This window comes from Echiichthys vipera (assembly GCF_963691815.1).
Source record: "Echiichthys vipera genome assembly, chromosome: 14".
Taxonomy (NCBI): domain Eukaryota; kingdom Metazoa; phylum Chordata; class Actinopteri; order Perciformes; family Trachinidae; genus Echiichthys; species Echiichthys vipera.
The window spans coordinates 1,557,018-1,577,288 of record NC_139839.1 but is presented as its reverse complement, the minus strand read 5'-3'; the positions used below and the strand labels follow the sequence as shown (position 1 = coordinate 1,577,288).

The window sequence follows — 20,271 nt, the reverse complement described above, 5'->3', positions numbered from 1 at the left end:
CTGGTTCAAATGGATCAGATCAATAAAGCGTATGACGTACTAACAGCGTCCAGGCAAAGCTCAGCAGGTAAACAACATGTGGGTAAAGGATATTTGCCGTTTGTGTAATGTGACTTTACGGTTAAACGGCCCAATTTCAGGTGACCGGTCCATATTCAACAGAAGGATCCAAGAGAAAAAAGTGTTAGCGAGCGCCTTGCTCGATAATTGCGCTCATCTCATCCGCGGAAGCCGCCATGTTGTTCACACTGAACAGTCGCTTTTTGTTTCATCACACTTAAATCTGCCTCAAAACCAACGCTGATTGGTTCGGTCACTTGGCAAACCTCTCCAAATTTGCTCTGCCGCACGCTACCAGAGTGATCTGCAAGTAAAATACGATGGAGCTCAGAGATCAGGATGATCTCACCGGGCTAATACGAAGGAGCGTGAGTCAGCGTTAAGAAAAGAAAAGGTGAAACTGAGGAGTTGTCTGAAACCGTGACACAGCCAGACAATGCAGGGAAATAATGTAAAAGATGACACACAATTTTAGCAGAGTAAAAAAAACAAAATAGCTTCAAAGCAGGTGGAAGTGTTTTGCTGCAAAAGGAATTGCTCTGTGAAAACAGACAACAACGTTACCCACAGGACCGACTGTAATGACTTTGGTGATCCCTGACTTGTCATGTGGTGCCATCATCAGATGAAAGATTCCCAGTTAATCAATTAGTTTATGATGAAATACCTTCAAAACTGCATTCCCAATATCCTCAGTGGTATTAAAAAATGTGGTAACACTTTCTATGAAGACCACATTTATAGTGCATTATAATATGAACATTTGTTCCTAGTCAATATGTACAGTATTAACAGAAATCTAGTATGACGTCAATGCGGCATCATCTTTTTATAGCCAGTCAGTCTGTGTAGTAGGCGGTGGGAAGGGGGGAAAAAGGTTCTTGCACCTTGATTAGTGTGAGAGCTACCATTGACAGCTTTGATTTAAAATGAAGTGAAAATAAGAAGCAGCACGTAAAGAGTAAACAGGGGTATTTTTTCACTGCAGCAGTGATAAATACAGCCTGTGAGGATTGTGTCTCCACTCTCCTCCTTTTAACAGTCGTAGGTACAGAATACATGACATGTCAAACGCATGTATTACAGGTTATGTAACACTGTCAACTCTATCCTTCAAAGCCAAATATCAGCGACTACACCAAGGAGCGTCATTCCCATGCCCCGCATTACAAGTCCGCTGTTATAATTAATTTGGTGGTGAGTCAAAGTCGTATAATTAAAACCTTTCATTGGAGTTAATGAATAAATCGTGTTCAAATGTACGCCTCTACGCTTCTACCTCTGTTGCATCATTAAGGTATTATTCTCCATTAACCTCATCGCTGTTTACATTTCAACAGTGTGCCCGGTGCAGCTTCTCCCTGTGTCGCTGCAGCAAGGCAAGATTAATGCTGCCCTTTCAAAATGTTCCAGGACACTCCCTCAGATCTCCAGTGAACAGCAGAAATGATTCTGCCACATCTGCATCCCCGTGCTTTGTAGAGAATAACACTTCATTCTATAGCGCTTATACAGCCAATACTATTCAATTATTTATACAAACACAAACGCTGAAGCACCTAGAATGCCTCAAAACGATAAAGCAAATCGCGGCAGGTAAAAAGAAGATGTACATCCCCTGTCGGTTTAAACAATGTGTCTCCCAGAGGGAAGGAAAGCTGTGACTATATATTTAATAGCGAGGGTTTTTGTAAGGCCCGGTACATCATTCTTCCTTCTTCATTATTGATGTTTTTAGGTTTTTTTGCTGCTACCTTCTGCTGCATTTTATAGCTCAGATGCCGTCCCGGTGAGAAGCTTACATTAAATTTGTGGGAAAAATGAAAGATGTGACGTAATGCATCACTGAGAACAAAGAACAACAGAACACAAAGCACCCCGTCCTTTGGCCTTATCTTTGTATTTAGTAACGTGAGCACTGCACCTAGGTTAGGGAAGTGAGGTCATTGGGTTTACTCAGATACCAGCCTGACACCTGCACTGAGAGCTTCTTCTAATGCATCGTCAGTGACGCTGCATATCCACAATACAACGGGATCAAACAAGTGGTCTGCAAACGGAAAATGAAAACAAGGTCTAACAATTTGCTTGTCACAACTGCAATTATAGTGTTCCATTGCAATTAGACTGTCTGTAAACCTGCACCTAGACTGCTAAATGGAAGTGACTGCAATCGTCATACTGTAGAAGTTAACTTTTCTCCCCTGGGCTTTGTGCACTCGCTGATTACCATGCTAATGCAGGGATGGTTTCTCAGGGGCCGTAATCTCCAGTGTGGTGCTGTTTGTGTGTGCTGACTACTATATTTGGATGATTTTAGCACTACTGTGTGTGCCTTGGCCGCATGCATTTCCTTAACCAGGGATAATGACATTTACCTTGACCTAGAACTCAAGTAACATCCAGACTGTAAAGGATACGGCTGGTGTATCTCTTTATTTTAGTTCAGTTGTAGTCCCATCCTGTCTCTGGCTTACCTCACAATAGGAAAACTATAGAACAAAGAACATCACCAGCCTCTTCCTTTTGATTTTTACTCCATTAAAAATGAAGCGCACCAGCCTCCAGTCTAAACAAGATTCTCTGTTTTTCTGTTCTTGTCAATGTTGTGTTCAAAACTTATTGTTGGGGTTTTATATTTTATGTTTTCTCCATCCAGCGGCTCATCACCTGGTGTCTCTGCACTACACTTTCTACATTATAGACCACCTGTCGATCAAACATGTTTATCACAGTTTTTTATTTGGTTGATGAAGTTCAGTTCCCAGTTCATCTTGTATTTTTTAGAACCACCTCTTTCTTGTTTTGTAGCTCCCAGTGTTTTGACTGACTAATAAAAAACGAGACTAACGACTTTCTCCTTTTCTTTGTAGAGCCTTGATAGAAATATCGTGGTACGCAGCCACGCACGGGTGTCCTCTCTCACCTTGAAAAACGTCTTGTTCACGTACGCCGGCCACTATCTCTGCACCGCCAGCAACTCCATCGGCCAGGACAACCAGCACATGTACCTGGAGGTCCGCTGTAAGTCACCCAACTCTCCCTACACTTTATCAGTGCTGTCAATACACATCAGCTCTAGTTTGTGACGCTCTAATTCATCATGAATAAATGAAGCGAAGATAATTAACAGCTGTTGTTACTGTTGACTGTTGCACATGTTGTCATTTTTACGTTTAATCTTCTCTCTGAGTGAAAGCAAACAAATGTATTTCACCAAATGTTAAAAAATAACATCATTGTGTAGTTTTATTTAGACTATTTTCCAACAAATGTCTCATATTAATGAATGTCAGATATATATAATATTTTTCACATGGCAAGAATCCTATTTCTATGCACAGCCACTACTTCACATATTGTTAGGTCAAAGAATAGATGTGTGAGTGAGTGCATCATCATCCATGCTTCGGGAAAGTAGTGTCTGAAGTGCTTACAGTAAGCATCATTCTGACACAAGGAAATTTAAAGAAAAGGCATAAAAGTGCATTAAATTTAAGTCTAAAAGACAATAACAACAGAAAGCAAAACCAAGCAAACAAATAGTTACAGATTCAAAATGAGTTGTGTATCTAATTTTAGTAAAACTGCTGTAAATAATATAGTGAATTAGGGGCGGCAGTAGCTCAGTCCATAGGTGACTCGGCTGGGAACCAGAGGGTCCATTCATGATCCCTGTGTGGACTGTAGACTAGTGGTTGGAGAGGTGCCAGTTCATCTCTGAGGTGCTGTTGAGAAAGGCACCGAACCCCCAGCTGCTCGGGGCGCCGATCCATTGGCAGCCCCCTCGCTCTGACATCTCTCCATTAATTGCATTCATAAAGGTGCTGTTTGTGCATGTGTGTATATTCCAGGCATGTGTGTGTGTAACATGAATAACAACAGAGTGAAAAAAATTGAATTTCCCCTTGCGGGATTAATAAAGTAATTCTTCTTCTTCTACCAATAGCGGGGAAAAATATAGGTGCTGGTTGAATTGTCCTGACAGGTATTCGGCAGGCTTGTTCCACAGAAACTAAAAGCTGCTTCGACTCACTTGGTTTTGATCCCGGGTACACTGAGTAAACCTGTCCCAGATAACCTCAGGGGTCTCCGTGCTTCATAACGTCCAAGTAAATTAGGACTGTGTTTAGGCCCGAAACCATTTAGCCCTCTGACAAGTAAAGGGACTTTAAATCTATCCTGTGACACACAGAAAGCCAGTGCGGTGATTCAAGGACCGGTGTGATGTGTAAAGGCTAGAAGAATTCTTCTCAAGGAAACTTTGTAGCAGGTGTACATCTGTCTGTTGTTGGCAATGACCTGGAACATCATGCAGCGGCTGCTCCTGTCTCCACATTCACCCAAGACACAAACGACATGTCATGGCGTCCATTGTAGAATCCCATTTTTTTGACCGGGATATATTGTCGGGCTGCAATGTTCAGTATATTCCAGGAGTAATTGCGTTGTAATTGACATTTTTAGTGCCCAGACTTTCTCGACATGTCGGTTTCTCCTCAAGTAGTGATTTCATCTGTTTCCTAAAATGGCTTTTGACAGCAGCCTGGCAGCTTTTCTGGGCTTTGTTCATTAGCTGTTTATTTTACCTGTAGGCAGAAAAATCAATAACACTAGCTTTGCACAAACACACTGACAGACAAGACAAATATTCCATCTTCAGAGAGAGTTCTGCAGCCCGTTGCACCAGCTCAACACAAGATGGATTTTAAGTTCAAGAATAAAGTCAACACTTATTGCTCGGCTGGAACAGGTTAGTTTCACATTACGGGTGCTACTCTGCTCATTCGCCCAATCACTCTAATTTAATTGAGTTGCCCCTTATAAACATTGTCGCATAGAGTGAAGTTTCAGCTAATGCATTTTCTTTACATAAAATGGAAAGAAAGACACTGCTACGACCGACTGAAGAGAAGGTGATGTATGCAATCACTTGTGAAGTAACTAAGACAGATAGACATGTAAAATAATGAGACGGATTATATTATTATTATATTTATTTATATTTATCATATTTATCATATAAATACACACACAAAGACACAAAAAGACACAAAAAGACACAAAAAGGACACAAAAAGACACAAAAAAGACACAAAAAGACACAAAAAGACGCAAAAAAGACGCAAAAAAGACACAAAAGACACAAAAAGACACAAAAAATACACAAAAAGACACAAAAAGATGCCAAAAAGACTCAAAAAGACACATTTTTGACGATATCAATCGATCGACAAATACTGTCATAGATAATAACATCAGCAAGTCTTTTGAAAACGTCTATCTTAGAGAAGAGATTCTGCAGAAGTCAACACTTGACATTTGACAAGTTTTTTATACAAGCAACCAAGGGGGTGCCAGCAGCCTTTCCCATCTCACCTCAGTGAAAGGGCATAAAGTCACTGCACAGCGTAATTCTGAGAATGCGTGTCAGTGACGTCATGAACGCAAAGGGACGTAGTCCGTCACAGGAAATGTGATGGTGTAAATATGAAATAAAGTTTTAACATTTGTCCCCAGAATTACAGTTACAGCAAGGTACTGCTTATTACCTGCTCAGGTAAGGTGTAAGTTTTACCATAACTCTGCGTTTTACCTAGTCTGGCTCACCAGTGTACGGTGCAGGGATAAAACCTGACATCGAGACATGCTGGATGTAAGTCGTCCTCCGCTGTCTCAGCTATCTATGCTGCTGCTGCATCCAGGGCTTAGGGCCTCCCAAGAAAAATTGGGATTGGCTTAAAGAAACAACAACAAGAGGATCCCAGAATTGTAAGCAGCTGTGGTCAGACCATACTCAAGAACTGACACAGAGCCGCGGAGGTCTGGCTATGCAACAATACCTAACTTTTATGGTGTAACTCATATTCAATAAGTTATTGCATCATTTCCACACAATGTCCGAAGCTTGAACGAACTTATACATTACAAGTTCAATGGGCTGCTTGGCATCAGATGCACAAAGCTACCTGATTCATGACTGTGTTAGTTTTTTTTTACAATTTTGACTCAAAAACATGGCAAATGAAGTAACAGCCTCAACCTTTGAAACAAGATTTACTTGCAATGACTGATGATGCAGTTTATGGACACGCTGGATGCATATAGATACATACGGAAATAAAAAACGAAAGGAGGACCGAGTGAAGGGCTCGTTGAGACCAAAGAAATGTTTCTAAAGTTACAGTGTCTGGGCAGTCACCTGTGTTTTCTGGAAATTAATTGTAACGTTTGCTGGGTCAGTGGTACCACTGTGATCTGTTACCATGGAAACAAAAGTCTTAGTTCTGACAAAGCCTCAAGGTACAGTGGCTTTGGAGGTGAAACGTTTCTCTATTCTGTGCAGCTTTCTAATTACTATGGTCTTTGAGCAACCTAACGCCCGACTACAAATGACCATTTTGCCTCTGATTATATGTTAAAGACTGACAGGAGTCGTGAGGTGAGAGATGGGATCATCCAGATGTCCAAAATATTCTTTAAATGTTAGGCTACAAGAAATGCTGTAAAGTCTGAATGACACACTATATATCCAACACTACATTTGGGCCTCTATACTCCAGCATTTCAAATGTAGCCGTGATAATAAGGTTTAATTGTTTGAAAGTGTTTATATCCATGTAGGGTCAACATTATTAGACTGGCCCTCCTTTATGTATGCACTGTATGTGTACTGTATTTCGTCTATTTAACCGTTTCTACATGGGAAATGTGTTGGGAATGTACACCCTCAAGTTAAAGTCTTAAGTCAGCACTTTAATGTCATAGTCACTGTTTGGCTTCATCTCTGATGTGCTGGACGCGCTCGGGATTCAGACGACTCTGCTGAGCTCATGTTTCCTCTGCCCTGGTGGATACGTCTGTTCTCCCTTGGATTCAAACGGATTTGCAAGCCAGGCCATGGGCGGAATAATCACAGCTTTTCATCTCTTGTGGGGCGGGTTTAAGACAATGACTGACAGAGGAGCCACGCGCTAGAATGTAGTACTGAACTTAACAAGCGTGCTATGTCGAGCGTGAAGCACCAGGCTCAAGACAACAAATATGAATCAAGATTTTCTCACTATATTTAGAGACTTTTTTGGCTGTCTTTTTATAACAGAGGACAGACAGGAAAAGGGGTGAGAGAGAGGGGGGGGGGGATGCTCTAACCGATCAGCCACCTGCCACACCGTTTAGCTGTCATTTGAGAAAGTTTGTGACCGGGCAGCCATTTTTTTCTGCCTAAAAACAGAAGCAACACCCTTATTTGCACGTATTGCTTGTAGGTCTATCCAGTTGCATCCAGAGGCATCTCACTGATAACACCCCTTGGAAATCGAATTTAACTGAGAGGTTCTAGACTAATGCACATTTGTGTATTAGTCTGGCTATACCGAGCTAGTGCTGGACTCCAGAGACAAAACAAAACTGAGACTGTATATCCTTACATTTAGCTATTCTCAGGAGAAACAGACATAATTACTGACTGTACAATTGCCCCAGTGTGTTTCATGAAGTCACTTCGCATAGCTTAGAAACATATCCTTTGAAAGATTGGATTTGCACAATTGCAGCCGAATCATACCTGATCCCTTGTTTTGAAATCTATTGACTGTTGCCTTGATAAAAAAGAAAGAGATACATAAAACCAATGAAGACTTAATTGTATTAATATGCCTTGCTCTCAGTGTGCCAGCAATTTGCTAAGTGATATAATCACAACGCAGCATTGATAGAGTTGTTTGAGTGCTGGCAGTTGGCTATAGAGTAATCACCAAGTAATCAGGTAGCTGATTCACTGTTGCCAAGCAATTATCGATAAGAAAAGGTGCTTTGTCTTGAGCACAACTCTGTCTCTGTCCCTTCCGTCCATGTATGCCCACTCACACAATAAAGACCTTATCTAAGCATGGAACTTTCTATCTGCTGCACAGCGTGATCCCATTAGCCGGGCTGAGTATGTCTTCGACTGCTGCTGAAGGACTGAAAGGAAAGTGTTAATAACGTCTCTGTGTGAGCTCCGTTTTGTCAGCAGCTGAGGTTTGTTTAGTATGAATGTCTAATGGCAACATGTTGAGCCGCAAGCAGGCCCCTTCTTATCCACCCACCTCTGTCCTGCTGTTTATACACTTACACATTTTAACCCATATGCATTGCTTGTATTATATAATTGACGAGTTCAGAACACTTTATTTGGTAGCCTCTGGGACTGCACTTATAATTATTATCATTATGCCCATGTTTTAAGACTGAGGCTGCAGAGGACCATTGTTTGGTGCCAATATAAATTGACATACAGTATGTCCAGTATTTAATAACATGCTTTAAATATGCACAACATACTCATCCCCAGTGTCTAATCACTCTGTAACACTTGGAATTTGATTGTGCTACAAAAAATGCATCCTGCCAATGTGGGCGTTATGTTTAGTGTTCGATCTGTCTCAGTAACAGAAGCCTCCGAGGAACGAGCATCAGAGATCTGCCAATAGCCACCGGATGCAAACGCTTCCGTGACTCTCTGTAGAGACAGGCAAAACACTGTCCATGACACAGACCTCGATTACGATCAGCAAGACATCTCTTTAAATGTAAATATTGATGCACACGTGGACAGAGCCTGGCGTATGGCATAGAAAAAAGAAAACACTTGGAAATATAGAGAATCAGGTCCAGACACTCGGGAGTTTCCCGACACTGTCTCAGCCATGTTCTTGTTTACTGGAAATACTCCGTTACAGATGAGGGGTGGCGCTGGGGTAGGGTGTGTAGGAGTCAGGACATAACGGTTTGTAATTTGGTAATAACCATTCTTCTCTGACCATTTCAGCATCGACCCTTAGTGGTAGAAGTTCCATAGTCTCTCCAATTAGATATTTTTGTTGGCATCTTCATGTAAATCACCTTCTTCTTCTTCACCACTAGAGGTTTGTTTTCATCCGGTTTCACTTCAGCCGCATGATAGAAACGTCATCAACACGCCCACTTGCTCGCTTTGAATTTGCGGGACAGTGAACTGCTCCCTTCATACATGGGTTTAATTGGAAATTATACAGACAATAAACTGTCCGATCCAACTGTTTTGGACATTTGGGTTCTTATACATAAATCCTCTGGTTAATGTCCAGATACATTCAGGGTTGCAGTGCTTGTGCATACTCTTTCACTCCTGGTGTTGACAACATACTTAATTCCTAAATTCCTACAAATGTAACTGTAGTTTTACCTAACCCGTGTCTACTGTTTATCATCCCATAGTATTGTAGTCATTGCTGTTTTGTATGTATTTAATGTTGCACCATTAAACGATACATTCCTGTTATTTGCTAACGTATCAATATTCTCACGGAGACCGGCCTAGGAGGCTACAGAAATCAAAAAGGCAGGTCCTAGGCACTGTAGTGGTAAGACCCAATAGCAGCGTGTATAGAAAAAGAGAGAGAGAGTCTAATCAGGGCTGCAGGAGATGGAGCATTTATTGACTTAGCCACATCCATCAATTCCAGCTTCAGCACACTGCAGAGATTTCAAGGATCCAGGGTCAGGAGTGAAGCCCCAGCAGTGTCAGGGGCCGCAGCATTTCACAGCACTCAGGAAGCAACGCATACTTTACTGCATCACAACCACTACACGGTGATGTGAACAGGGTATGATAAGAGGAGACATTGCAGAAAAATCACCTGTTTTAGCCTCTTACAATGTTGATGTTACAAATTAAGGCTGCTATGGTATTGGTTGAACTCAAATATAGCTGTTGCAGTTAGAGGAAGGTTCTGATATTCATCAAACCCAAAATGAACCTGCTGAATTGTAGAGAAGTAACAAAAATTCAGCTCTGTTATGTGTTGACTCACGGCTCTTGCTTACTCCTGTTGTGTGCCTATCTGGTCTTAAGTGGTGACGTCACACTCTTTCAGACTTCTATTTCTGGGTCCAAGCCAGTCCAAGCTGTGTGTTTCTACAATGCTTCAGTGCTGTGTATCCTGTTGTTTGAACAGGGGTTTTTTTGTATTTTGTTTTGTTCGAACGGCGTGTTTGGACCTGGAAATAGTATTTTGAATTCATGTTACGTCCGACTAAAAGACCATATTCAACTTACTGTGTAATAATGACAACCAGTCCTTTGAGAGATTAAAGTTTTTGTAATTGCTGAGCTGGAGAATTTTCCCATAAAACAGACTTTTTGTCTTTGTAATTTAATGTTCCATCAAACCACCTTAGATTGTCTTTAAAACTTGAGTGGATATCATAAAAGACCTTTCCTTGGATGTATAGAAGTAAGAGAATTACATCCATTTTACTACAGTAGCATGTGTTTGCCTTTAAGATAGCAGGTTCTGTCAGCAGCACTGCTGGGATTGCTCCAGCTGCCCTCGGGAGGGTTCTTCAAATGTCTTTTTTGATTGCAAACATTTCTAAATGAAGTATCTCACTGGCAGCCATTTTAAGATCAGCTGGAAATGCTGAAAAAAGGGATGCTTCAGGAAAGGAAGACAATATTGCCATTCCACAATTCTTTGAACCTGAGATAGAAGAAGCCATGTGGCATTTTCCAGCTGACTGATTCAAATCATTTCTCCTACAGAGATTTGACAGCTTCGATGATTATAGTTGCGCTTTTGTAAAAATGATGTAGAATCAATCAACATTTGCTCTCTCCCTGTTTGCACACACTTCTAGAATGAATCTGAGAGTTAGTACTGGGAGAAAATATTCCATTCAGATCCCTGTCAGATAAAAATGACAATGCATTAGCAAAATGGCACATACCGCCTAGTGTAGACATCTCGATTTTTGCCATGATTTGCTAGCCTAGCAAATGTGACTTAGTCTGAGGACCTCTCGGTTCATTTTAAATTCCCATAGGGCATTATCTCTTCTGTAGACCAAGTTGCCTCTGTAGCAATTAGACAGCCCTGCAAAATATGAGAGCAAGGAAACAACTAGTGTTGCCATTTTGCCATTAAAATTCAAAATAGTCAAATATAAGCTGCTATGTAGTTAATGCACCACAACATCAGTGTGCTACAAACAAATGTCTTGAGGTTTGAGCAGAAGAGCATTTCTGAGATCCTGAAAGTCTTTAGTAGTTAGCTACAAAGGGATAAATAAAGTATTCCTTTGTTAGAGATGATCGAATCCCGTAAACTAAAGAAAATGGAACATGCATCCATCCAGCAAAGTCTTGATGATTTTCATCGTTTAATTGAAGCACAAAACCTTTTTTGTACTTTTATTTATTTCATCAGACTATGTGCACCTGCCTGGTACACCAGATATTGTCCTGATTCTGTGTCTGATGATGTATACTAAGGCATGCAACATTGCTATTTACTTTCCTCACTTTAGTTTCACGTTTAAAAGAATCGTTTCCAGTCAACATTCCCTCTGAATGTTTCCCAGTGTAGGTTCAGTTGAATCCTCTTGCTTCCATGTTCTTCTGACTCTAAATCCTTCCTTGTCTTTTTGGAAACGTACAATTAAAGTGGCTGAAAAGCAAGAAAATATGTACGTTTTTTTTACTATTAAGATCCATAGCACAAACCTACCTTGAACACATACACACATGCAGCATCAATCATTATATACCCTGTGGTTTGTTGGCTGTCTCCCAGCCAGATGAACCAGAATTGAAGGCGTCAACACTTTAGATTATCAGTAAAGTGCTCCAAACTTTCCTCTTGTGATGTTTTCCATCTTTACACCCCTGTGTGTTGCTGCAGATTCTCCAAAGATCCAGGGTCCAGTGACAGTGTACACGTGGGAAGGAAATGCGGCCAACATCAGCTGTGAGGTGCAGGCTCACCCCGGGGCCTCAGTGGTTTGGTTTAGAGACGGCCTCCAGCTGCCCTCTGCCAACACCACCAACATGAAGATCTACAACACACCCACCATCAGCTACCTGGAGGTGAGCTGCACCTCGCTGACATAAAGGACAGGAGTTAAAATAACAGAGAGAGGCGTTTTCAAAATTAACAGTATTTCATCTTTCACATGATTAGCTAAAAAAAACCTATGGAGTAACTATGAATCAAGGATTGTAATAGAAGACAAGTTATTGAGTACAGAGTGCAAGATGCTACGTCCATGAACCACTGTGTAATGATTAGTTTCTTCAGTAGATGCATCTGTATGCATGCAACAAGCCGCAAATAAATCACTCTCAAAATACATGAATAAACTGCTTAATTGCACAAAACCAATAACAAATGAATATATAATGAGGTACATATTCAAGTTCTTTACTCAGTTCCTGGTTGTGGTTATTTCTTGTTCACCTGCAGTCCCTCGCCATATGACCTCTCTGTGTTTTTGTCCTTTTCTATGTTTCAGATTACCCCTGAGTCTCAGAATGACTTTGGGAGCTACAACTGCACAGCAGCCAATGTGATGGGAACTGAGTCGAAGGAGTTCCTTCTTATCCAAGCAGGTGTGTTCACCATGAATAAAGCGTTACATTTAACTGAAAATGACACAAAAGTTTGAAGAAAAAATGTAATTATGTTAAATCTCAAATGGGGTTAAAGTGGAAACTGTTGGGGGGCGCGTACCTATGTTTCCAGGGTCCTATGTTCCCTGCTTTGTATGTGGCCGGGGAACATAGGGCCCTTTTTTTTAAGAAAAAGATGTTCCCCGCTTGTCACAGAAAGGGTCCTATGTTCACCGATCCGTCATTTTTCCACAATCAGTGCCTGATTCCCGGGCAAGTAAGCTTATGTAGACCCTTACCCTACCCCCTAACCCTAACAAAAATACACTAAACTAAACTAAATTAAATCAGCGAAGGCAAAGGCTTATGCGACCAGGGAACATAGGACCCAGGGAACATAGGGATGAGCCCATGTTGGAGATTCGATGACCTGTGATGCTTTATGCCAGGGGTGTCAAACTGATCCAGTAAAGGGCCGTGTGGCTGCAGGTTTTCATTCCAACCAATCAAGAAAACACCTGACTCAACTCATTCAATCACCTGAACTGTCTCCACACAGTTGATTTGTTGGACCAGGTGTGTTTTTGATTGGTTGGAATGAAAACCTGCAGCCACAGCGGCCTATACTGGATCACTTTGACCCCCCTGCTTTATGCCAAAGAAAACAAAAAAAGAAGAGATTCACGATGCTTGGGGCTGATTACCAATTGCTTGAAGCAATATCCACTGATACTGATCCCAGGGTCTATTTGGAGCCTTCCACTTCATCATGCAGCATTATTTCTTCAATTAACTATTGTTAACAACGATGTATATTAGGGATTCAAATGAATACTCCCCAAGAGATTTCTTTGGAACGCATTTTACAAACGTGTGTATGTATGTAATGTCTTTTTCAGACACGTGGTCGAGCTGCGTGACTGGTGAAGCCATTTTAGTTGTGCAGAGAGAGACCACCACTTAAACTATTCAAAATGGTTGTTTAATGTCTGTAATTTATCCTGGTGCAAGGCCCATTCGAAGTTATGGACAGCTGATTGTAAAATAAATTCCAAAGGCAATCAGAAGCAGGGCTATGAGAAAAGGTGTCCAGAAGGCAGCGTGTAGTTGTAGATAGAAAAAAAAGTCAGACAGTATCGAGAATCACAAAGGCGCTCCACAGCACAGTCAGGTAATGAGCAAAACTTAAATCTCGGTGGAACTGTTCTTTTAAGTAGTAATTTATTTGCACTTTAGTCGGTTTGTTTTAGCTTTATTTGGTATGCAAATTGTTTTGGACCCATTAGAGGAGTGAGGTCACTCAGGACTTTGTCTAAATACAGAGAAGTTGAATTAATTGCGCTAACAACCTCTGCTGCTGTGTAATATACTCAGGCTCTTTGAGGTGTTTTATCTCTGCATAACTCATTACTATGCCTAAAGTGACTCCCTGCAACCATAGTGGGACGCAAGAGGGTACCAAACAGGAACCCAACTCAAATATATCCTCACGGTTTATTTTCCACATTGATATGTCAATGAGAAAGTTCGACAAATAGCACAAGGGAAAGAGGTTCACTTGACAAAGTGATTTCAATTTCACGGGTAATTAAACCGTCTCTTCGTTAGATACTAATAGCACAGAATCCAGAAAAGATCCAGTGGGTTTACCATCACGGAAGTAAGATTATTTGCAGTGGTGTTTCTGTTTGTGTTAAGATGCTCTAGGTTTGCAGACATGCAGTGCATAAGTGGATTGATGATTTGTTCCTTCCTTCACCTTTTAGACCAAGAAAACATTCAGCCTTGCTTTGTCATCACCTGCACTGAGCCATGGTTTCACACTAAAGTTGTTCATTACATAGAACAATATGACACCGATCCATCGAATGCACAACACACTGGCGATGTTGTTCTTCGAAAGTTTCCAGTGGTGGATGTAAAATGTAAAGTCTGTGGTATCGCTGGATGAAAGGCCATGGCGTTAGAAGCGTGGAAGTTTTTAGAGGAAAGGTCAGAGAGTTACTCTATTTAAAAACAAAACATGAGTATACTAAATCAAATTTTATTTAATTCATTCATCTTCAACCAACTGTCCCTGTCGGGGTCGTGGGGGGCTGGAGCCGATCCCAGCTGACATCGGGCGTGAGGCGGGGTCCACCCTGGACAGGACGCCAGTTTATCGCAGGGCACATAGAGACGAACAGAGACAGACGTCGTCAATGAACCTAACACGTGCACGTCTTTGAAATGTGGGGGGAAACCGGAGAACCCGGAGAAAACCAACGCAGACTCCCCACAGAACCAGGAACCCTCTCACTGTGAGGCAACAGTGCTAACCACCACACCACCATGTCGCCCTAAATCTAATTTTATGAACAGTAACAGTGAGACTCTAGGTCCAAATTGAATGGATAGAATTAACACCCATCTGTCATACTCATAACCATCATTAAGCCCTGCCCCTGAAAGATAAAAAAGCCGTGTCTACAGAAGACTACTTTATCGCATAGGGTGCTCAATCTCTGTGACACTCTGTCCTATCTTCATGAATCAAAGTGCAACTCAGGCTGGAGGTAAAGCGGTCACCGCGGGCTCATTCAGGCATGTCTAACAGATCTTAAAGAATTTGGTGACCAGTGGTTTTGGGGCACCACAGGCATGCCAGCTCCGTGTTGTCAAAGGGGCCGATTCAGAGCATAACATTATCAGTAGATGCTGCAGTGGCCGGTATCAATCTGAGCCAACCACATCAGCTCCCCTAATGCATTTGAATGAAATCCTCTCCCTGCCAGTGCAGTCACACACAGTTTGGTAAGGCACACATATACAGTCCTGCAGCCCTACATTGCAGAGACACTGAACTCCTTACACCATTCTGAAAGAGTAAAGGCTTCATTTCAGAGGCTCTCGTACGACCAGACCATCAGTTTTACTTTTCAGTAACTAACTTATCATAACAAATAAAAAATTTAATTTACATTCTTCAAATAGAATCTTGGAAATTGCCATTTTTCTCAGTGATAAACATTGTATACTGCTACAGGCATTGTCAGTCCGCCTACAGCTGTGCTAGCTTTCAGAATGAGTTTTTGTAAATATATATTCGCTTTTCCCACGCTCTGTTGCAGAGGTGCCATCATCACCAGAAATTGAACAAGTGGAACCCTTCTCCAGCACAGCAGTGGTAAATTTTGAGGAACCCGACTCCATGGGTGGAGTGCCCATTATCAAGTACAGAGTGGAATGGCGTTTGCCCGGCCAGGGTTGGACCGGCAGTGAGCATGATGCTAATGACGGTGAGTCACCTATCTCTTCTGATCAAAGTGCATTAAATGGTTGCATGTAGAGACATATGTGCATACTCAATAGATTTACAAAACTACAGGAAAAAACAACACTTGATGAGCAACATCTGCTGTGATGTAGAGTTCTCCACAGCTTGATTCAGTGTTAAATTCATGGGTGCAGATCATGGAGGGGGACGCAGGAGACATGCCCTCCTCAATATTTAGAGCATGTGCATTTGTCCCCTCCAATAAAAACGTGGAAGTAGCAGAGGAATTTTATCCTCAAAACAATTTGTCTAGGAAGACGTTTCACTTCTCATCCAAGAGGCTTCATCAGTTCATGTACGCATCTGACCAGACTGGGACTGGACGAGGACCAGGACCGCTCCGGGGACTTTTACTTTTACAATGCTTCCTGTAAAGTAGGGGGCAGTGTGCAACCTCAAAAAGCAGCGGTTTAAATCTGCCATAAAACAGAAGAAGAAGCGAGGACGAGGCTCTGCTTGAATAGATAATAACATGGTCGAGGCCGCTACAATACAGCCACAAATTAGAGCAAGAACAACAATTGACGCTCAAAATGTTTTTGGGTTGGATCCTAAGATCTTTTGTTTCCCACCAAATGTTGAAAGGAAAATCTGCGCCCTTGGTTGAATTGGTCCCTGAGTCACCGCCACTAACAAACATTTCCCCTGAAAGCTTCTAATCAAGCAAAGTGGATACAAGTGGTGTTATTTAACCGTCTCTTCAGGGTCAGTATTTTCTGCCGTCTCTGAAAAATGCATCAAATCTATCGGCTGCATCTTAGTATCTCCTGATTAATACTTCACATCATGCCTCTTAATCGTCGGATTTTACCTTGTTAGGTTATCCGCATGTTGTAATCGTTACGGTGGCAAAGAGAACTGACTTCTCCTGCAGAAGCTTTCACAAAAACATAATGGTTATATCACAAATATAAAAAAGAAAGGAGACAGGACTCAGGTGTAACAGTAGCAACATGGCAAGATCAGCTACACTCCCTGTTTCCATTACCCAAAGCACAGTTGGAACTGTACTGCCAACACAAGACCAACACAACTGCAAAGTCTATGAAAGTTACCTTTTTTCCCCAGCACCATCCCTGGAGCACTAACACGTTCCTCTTTGCATTCGTGAACGGATATGTTAGGGCTTGTTTCTTGAGAGCGCATCTCATACATGAAGGAAATATGGGCCGAGACTGCAGAAAACATTTCAGCTGGCAACAAGAGCTGATTTAAACATGACAGTGGCTGATGTCAGGAGGAGTGGTGGAACATAGCGTAGTCTAAATGACAGCCAGCCCAGACACTGTCAAGCCCCAGATAATATCCCCATCCCACTGAGGGTTTGTGCCTCGTACAAATCTTGATGATTCTCGTCCTGTCTGCCACATGGGACGAATCATTCAGTTGTTGACAGGCCTGCTGTCAACTCAAGGCCCAGGAGCCGCCTGTCATGCCAGCGTAGACACAAAACAAAACACATGCACCCACGCACAAACTGTAAATACCCCAAAATCTGATCAATTGAAGCCTTTCCGAAACACACATGCACCGAATGGGACCGTGTCGGTTGCAGTGTGCATGCGTACTTGAGTATATGTGTAGTGTTAATGTGTAAAATCAGGAATACTAAAGGCCTAGTTATTTCAGAGCAACATGCCAGAGGAGACATAAGTCATTTGTCACTGATACAGAATTATCAACTGTCTGAAATGTGTCAATAAAGGGATATTTAGTTAATGTCTCTGACAATATTGTGAGCCAGGGCTGCCATCACATGTTTGAAAACAGTACTGCCAAATGTAGATACCACACCCATCTCTGTGGGTCCATATAGGAATATCTACATCTGCAGTGTGTACAAACATGACGCTAAGTAAGTTAAAGTACACCTGCTATGCTGTTTACCGTACCTTGTTGAATAACACTTTTTTGAATTAGATATCCACATGTCACTTTATTGGATATGGTCCGTAGCAAGCATCGATGTACTGTAGCTAAATGCATGATGCAAATCCACTTCTTTTCTAAACCATAATGGCAGCAGGCTTATGCACATCATTTCCATACGGCAGAAGTGTGCAAAAAAGGTTATGAGTGTCATATCTGTGACTTTTACCATTCACATATTTTCATATCATCAACAAATCACACACCGGTCAAGACAGATGGTCGTTCTCCACAGAGCTGGGTCTGTCTGATGTTCCTGTCTGTTAAAGTGAAGGTTTTCGTTGCCACCGTACTCTACGGGGGAATTGGGGTCAATTATGCTATGTTAATCATAAAAAAGTCATAGAGTGTGGTCCATACCTTCTCTGTAAAGTGTCCTGAGATAACTTTTGTTATGATTTGGCACTATAAATAAAATTGAATTGAATAGAACTGATATCCTGTGAAAACCAACAACGTGTTAGTCAGTCTCTCAATACTTTCACTTCCCTACCCCGTCAGTGGCACTCAGCCCTGAGCCCATTTATTCTTACTGAAAATAGAGATCTTCAAAAACAGGTCACAGATAAATGTTTAATAATTGCCTTAAAGCCAAGACACGGTGGTTTTTAGCCAATCATAGTCATACCGGGGTAAAAAAAAAAAAACAGAGTGCATTTGCTGTTTTTATCCCGGGGCGGCTGTGGCTCAGAGGTAGAGCGGGTCGTCCTCTATTCAGAAGATCGGCGGTAAATCCCCAGCGCCTCCGCATGTCAAAGTGTCCTTGTGCAAGACACTGAACCCTAAATTACCCCCTGTGCTGCACGGGTGTGTGAATGCGGTGTGAATGGTTACATTAGGTTAGATGATGGGCAGGCAGGTATCTACTACCATCATTAAGTACGAATGGATGTCTATGTTAAGTGTGAAGACTAGAAAGGCGCTATAAAAGTACAAAACCACAGCTGAGTTTTATGGAATAATATATGTAACGCTTTGATACGCGGACAACACTTCTTAGTAAAAACAATTAATTGTTTGGGGTTTTTTTGGACAAAAATAAAGAATACTTATACTAAAGAATACTTCCAGCCGCCCCCTTCAGTTATTGCACAGGTGTCAGTGTTCAAATCTTAACATGCAAACCAAAGGCAACAATTTCTGTTCTGTATCAGGGATTCATACACTTTTAAATGCAACAACACTCTTTTGGTATATTTTATTTTTTATGTGACCCTTGCCTCTAATATGACAGTAAACAAAGTGCTGCTTAGCACAGAGATCTGTGGACTGTCAGCAACATCATAGGTTGCTTATTTGCACAAGGTTTGCCATTTGTTAGCTCGTTTTTACTATTACTCCGGAGAAGGTCCACAGGCGCTTTGAAACAACAGCTGATGAATTTTTAAAATGCAATTGTTCAGGGCTGCGAGCGCCACAAACCAAACTCCGTGCAACTCTCTTTTGTTTGGGCGGTGACAGGAACATTTCAGAGGCAGATAGCTCAAAATGTGAAACAGATCAGGCCACTGTTGCCAGGACTGGGCTCTATTATTACATTTAATGTGAAAGTTGCATATTGCAGCTTTAAGCCTGTAACCATTATCATTTAGGCTATGTTTCCTTAATAGCTTCTAGGATTGATTTGTCAGACATCAATACACAGTCCTTGACACTGTGGTATAAGCATGCAACGGCATCGTAATGATTAACACACACACAAGTCAGTCGGATTTGTAACGATTGTTATGATTTGTGGAGATAACCTTTTAGAGAAGCAGAGGAAACCAGCATGTGGTAATCATCGGTAAATGACTCTGGGTCTGTGGGAAATCTCATCTGAACACAAATGCTTTGTGCAGCGACATCAGTTTTACTAATGCAGGTTGTGCTAAAAGCCTAGTAGTGAATCAATTTGGCCTTGTGCTTTTTAGCTGTATTCATGCAGTTTCCCCACGCAGTCACTTGAGCATGTTTCATTCTGAAAGTCCTTCTCATTGAGACATCAATGTGAAACACATTCAGAATTCTCTCTGAGTTACTGTAACCAAATGTCTCTGAGCTTTTTTTGCACCGGGCCTCAATTTGTTCTCAGCCGTGAACAGACTATTCTTTATGTTAGATAGTGAGACATCAGCAAAGTGGGTTTTTATGTCCAAAGTCAAGAAACACAATGTGTATTTATCCTGACTGAAATCACAACAGAGCCTTGGTAATAAGGTAACAACGGTCTAACGAAATGTAGTACGTAGTAAACATTTACAAACTATGTTAGTGTAAAATTATTTTGCAGTTATTCTTAATACTTTGTCTGGATTTACTTCCACACCACAGTTCAACAGCAATTTGATATAACACGGAATCAGTGGGACAAGAATTGGCAAAATATCACCAGGATCACAGGCGACTGTGGCTCAGTGGAGGAGTGGATCATCCTCCACTTGAGAGATTAGCGGTTCGATCCCCACCTCCCCCGGTCCACATGTCGAAGTGTCCTTGGGAAAGACACTAAACCCCGAATTGCTCCCCGTGCTGCGCATGGGTGTGTAAATGTGGTGTGAATGGTTAGATCAGA

At 41.6% G+C, this 20,271-nt stretch overlaps 1 protein-coding gene across 1 annotated transcript in view; it reads left to right on the top strand.

The window, feature by feature from the left end:
* ncam1a (neural cell adhesion molecule 1a) overlaps positions 1–20,271 on the top strand; it is a 263,654-nt gene that overhangs the window by 197,912 nt on the left and 45,471 nt on the right. Inside the window, exons 9-12 of the mRNA XM_083927354.1 lie at positions 2,934–3,084; positions 11,766–11,950; positions 12,376–12,472; positions 15,583–15,750. Of these exons, the coding sequence (XP_083783480.1) occupies positions 2,934–3,084; positions 11,766–11,950; positions 12,376–12,472; positions 15,583–15,750 (601 nt within the window). The remainder of the gene's footprint in view (positions 1–2,933; positions 3,085–11,765; positions 11,951–12,375; positions 12,473–15,582; positions 15,751–20,271) is intronic.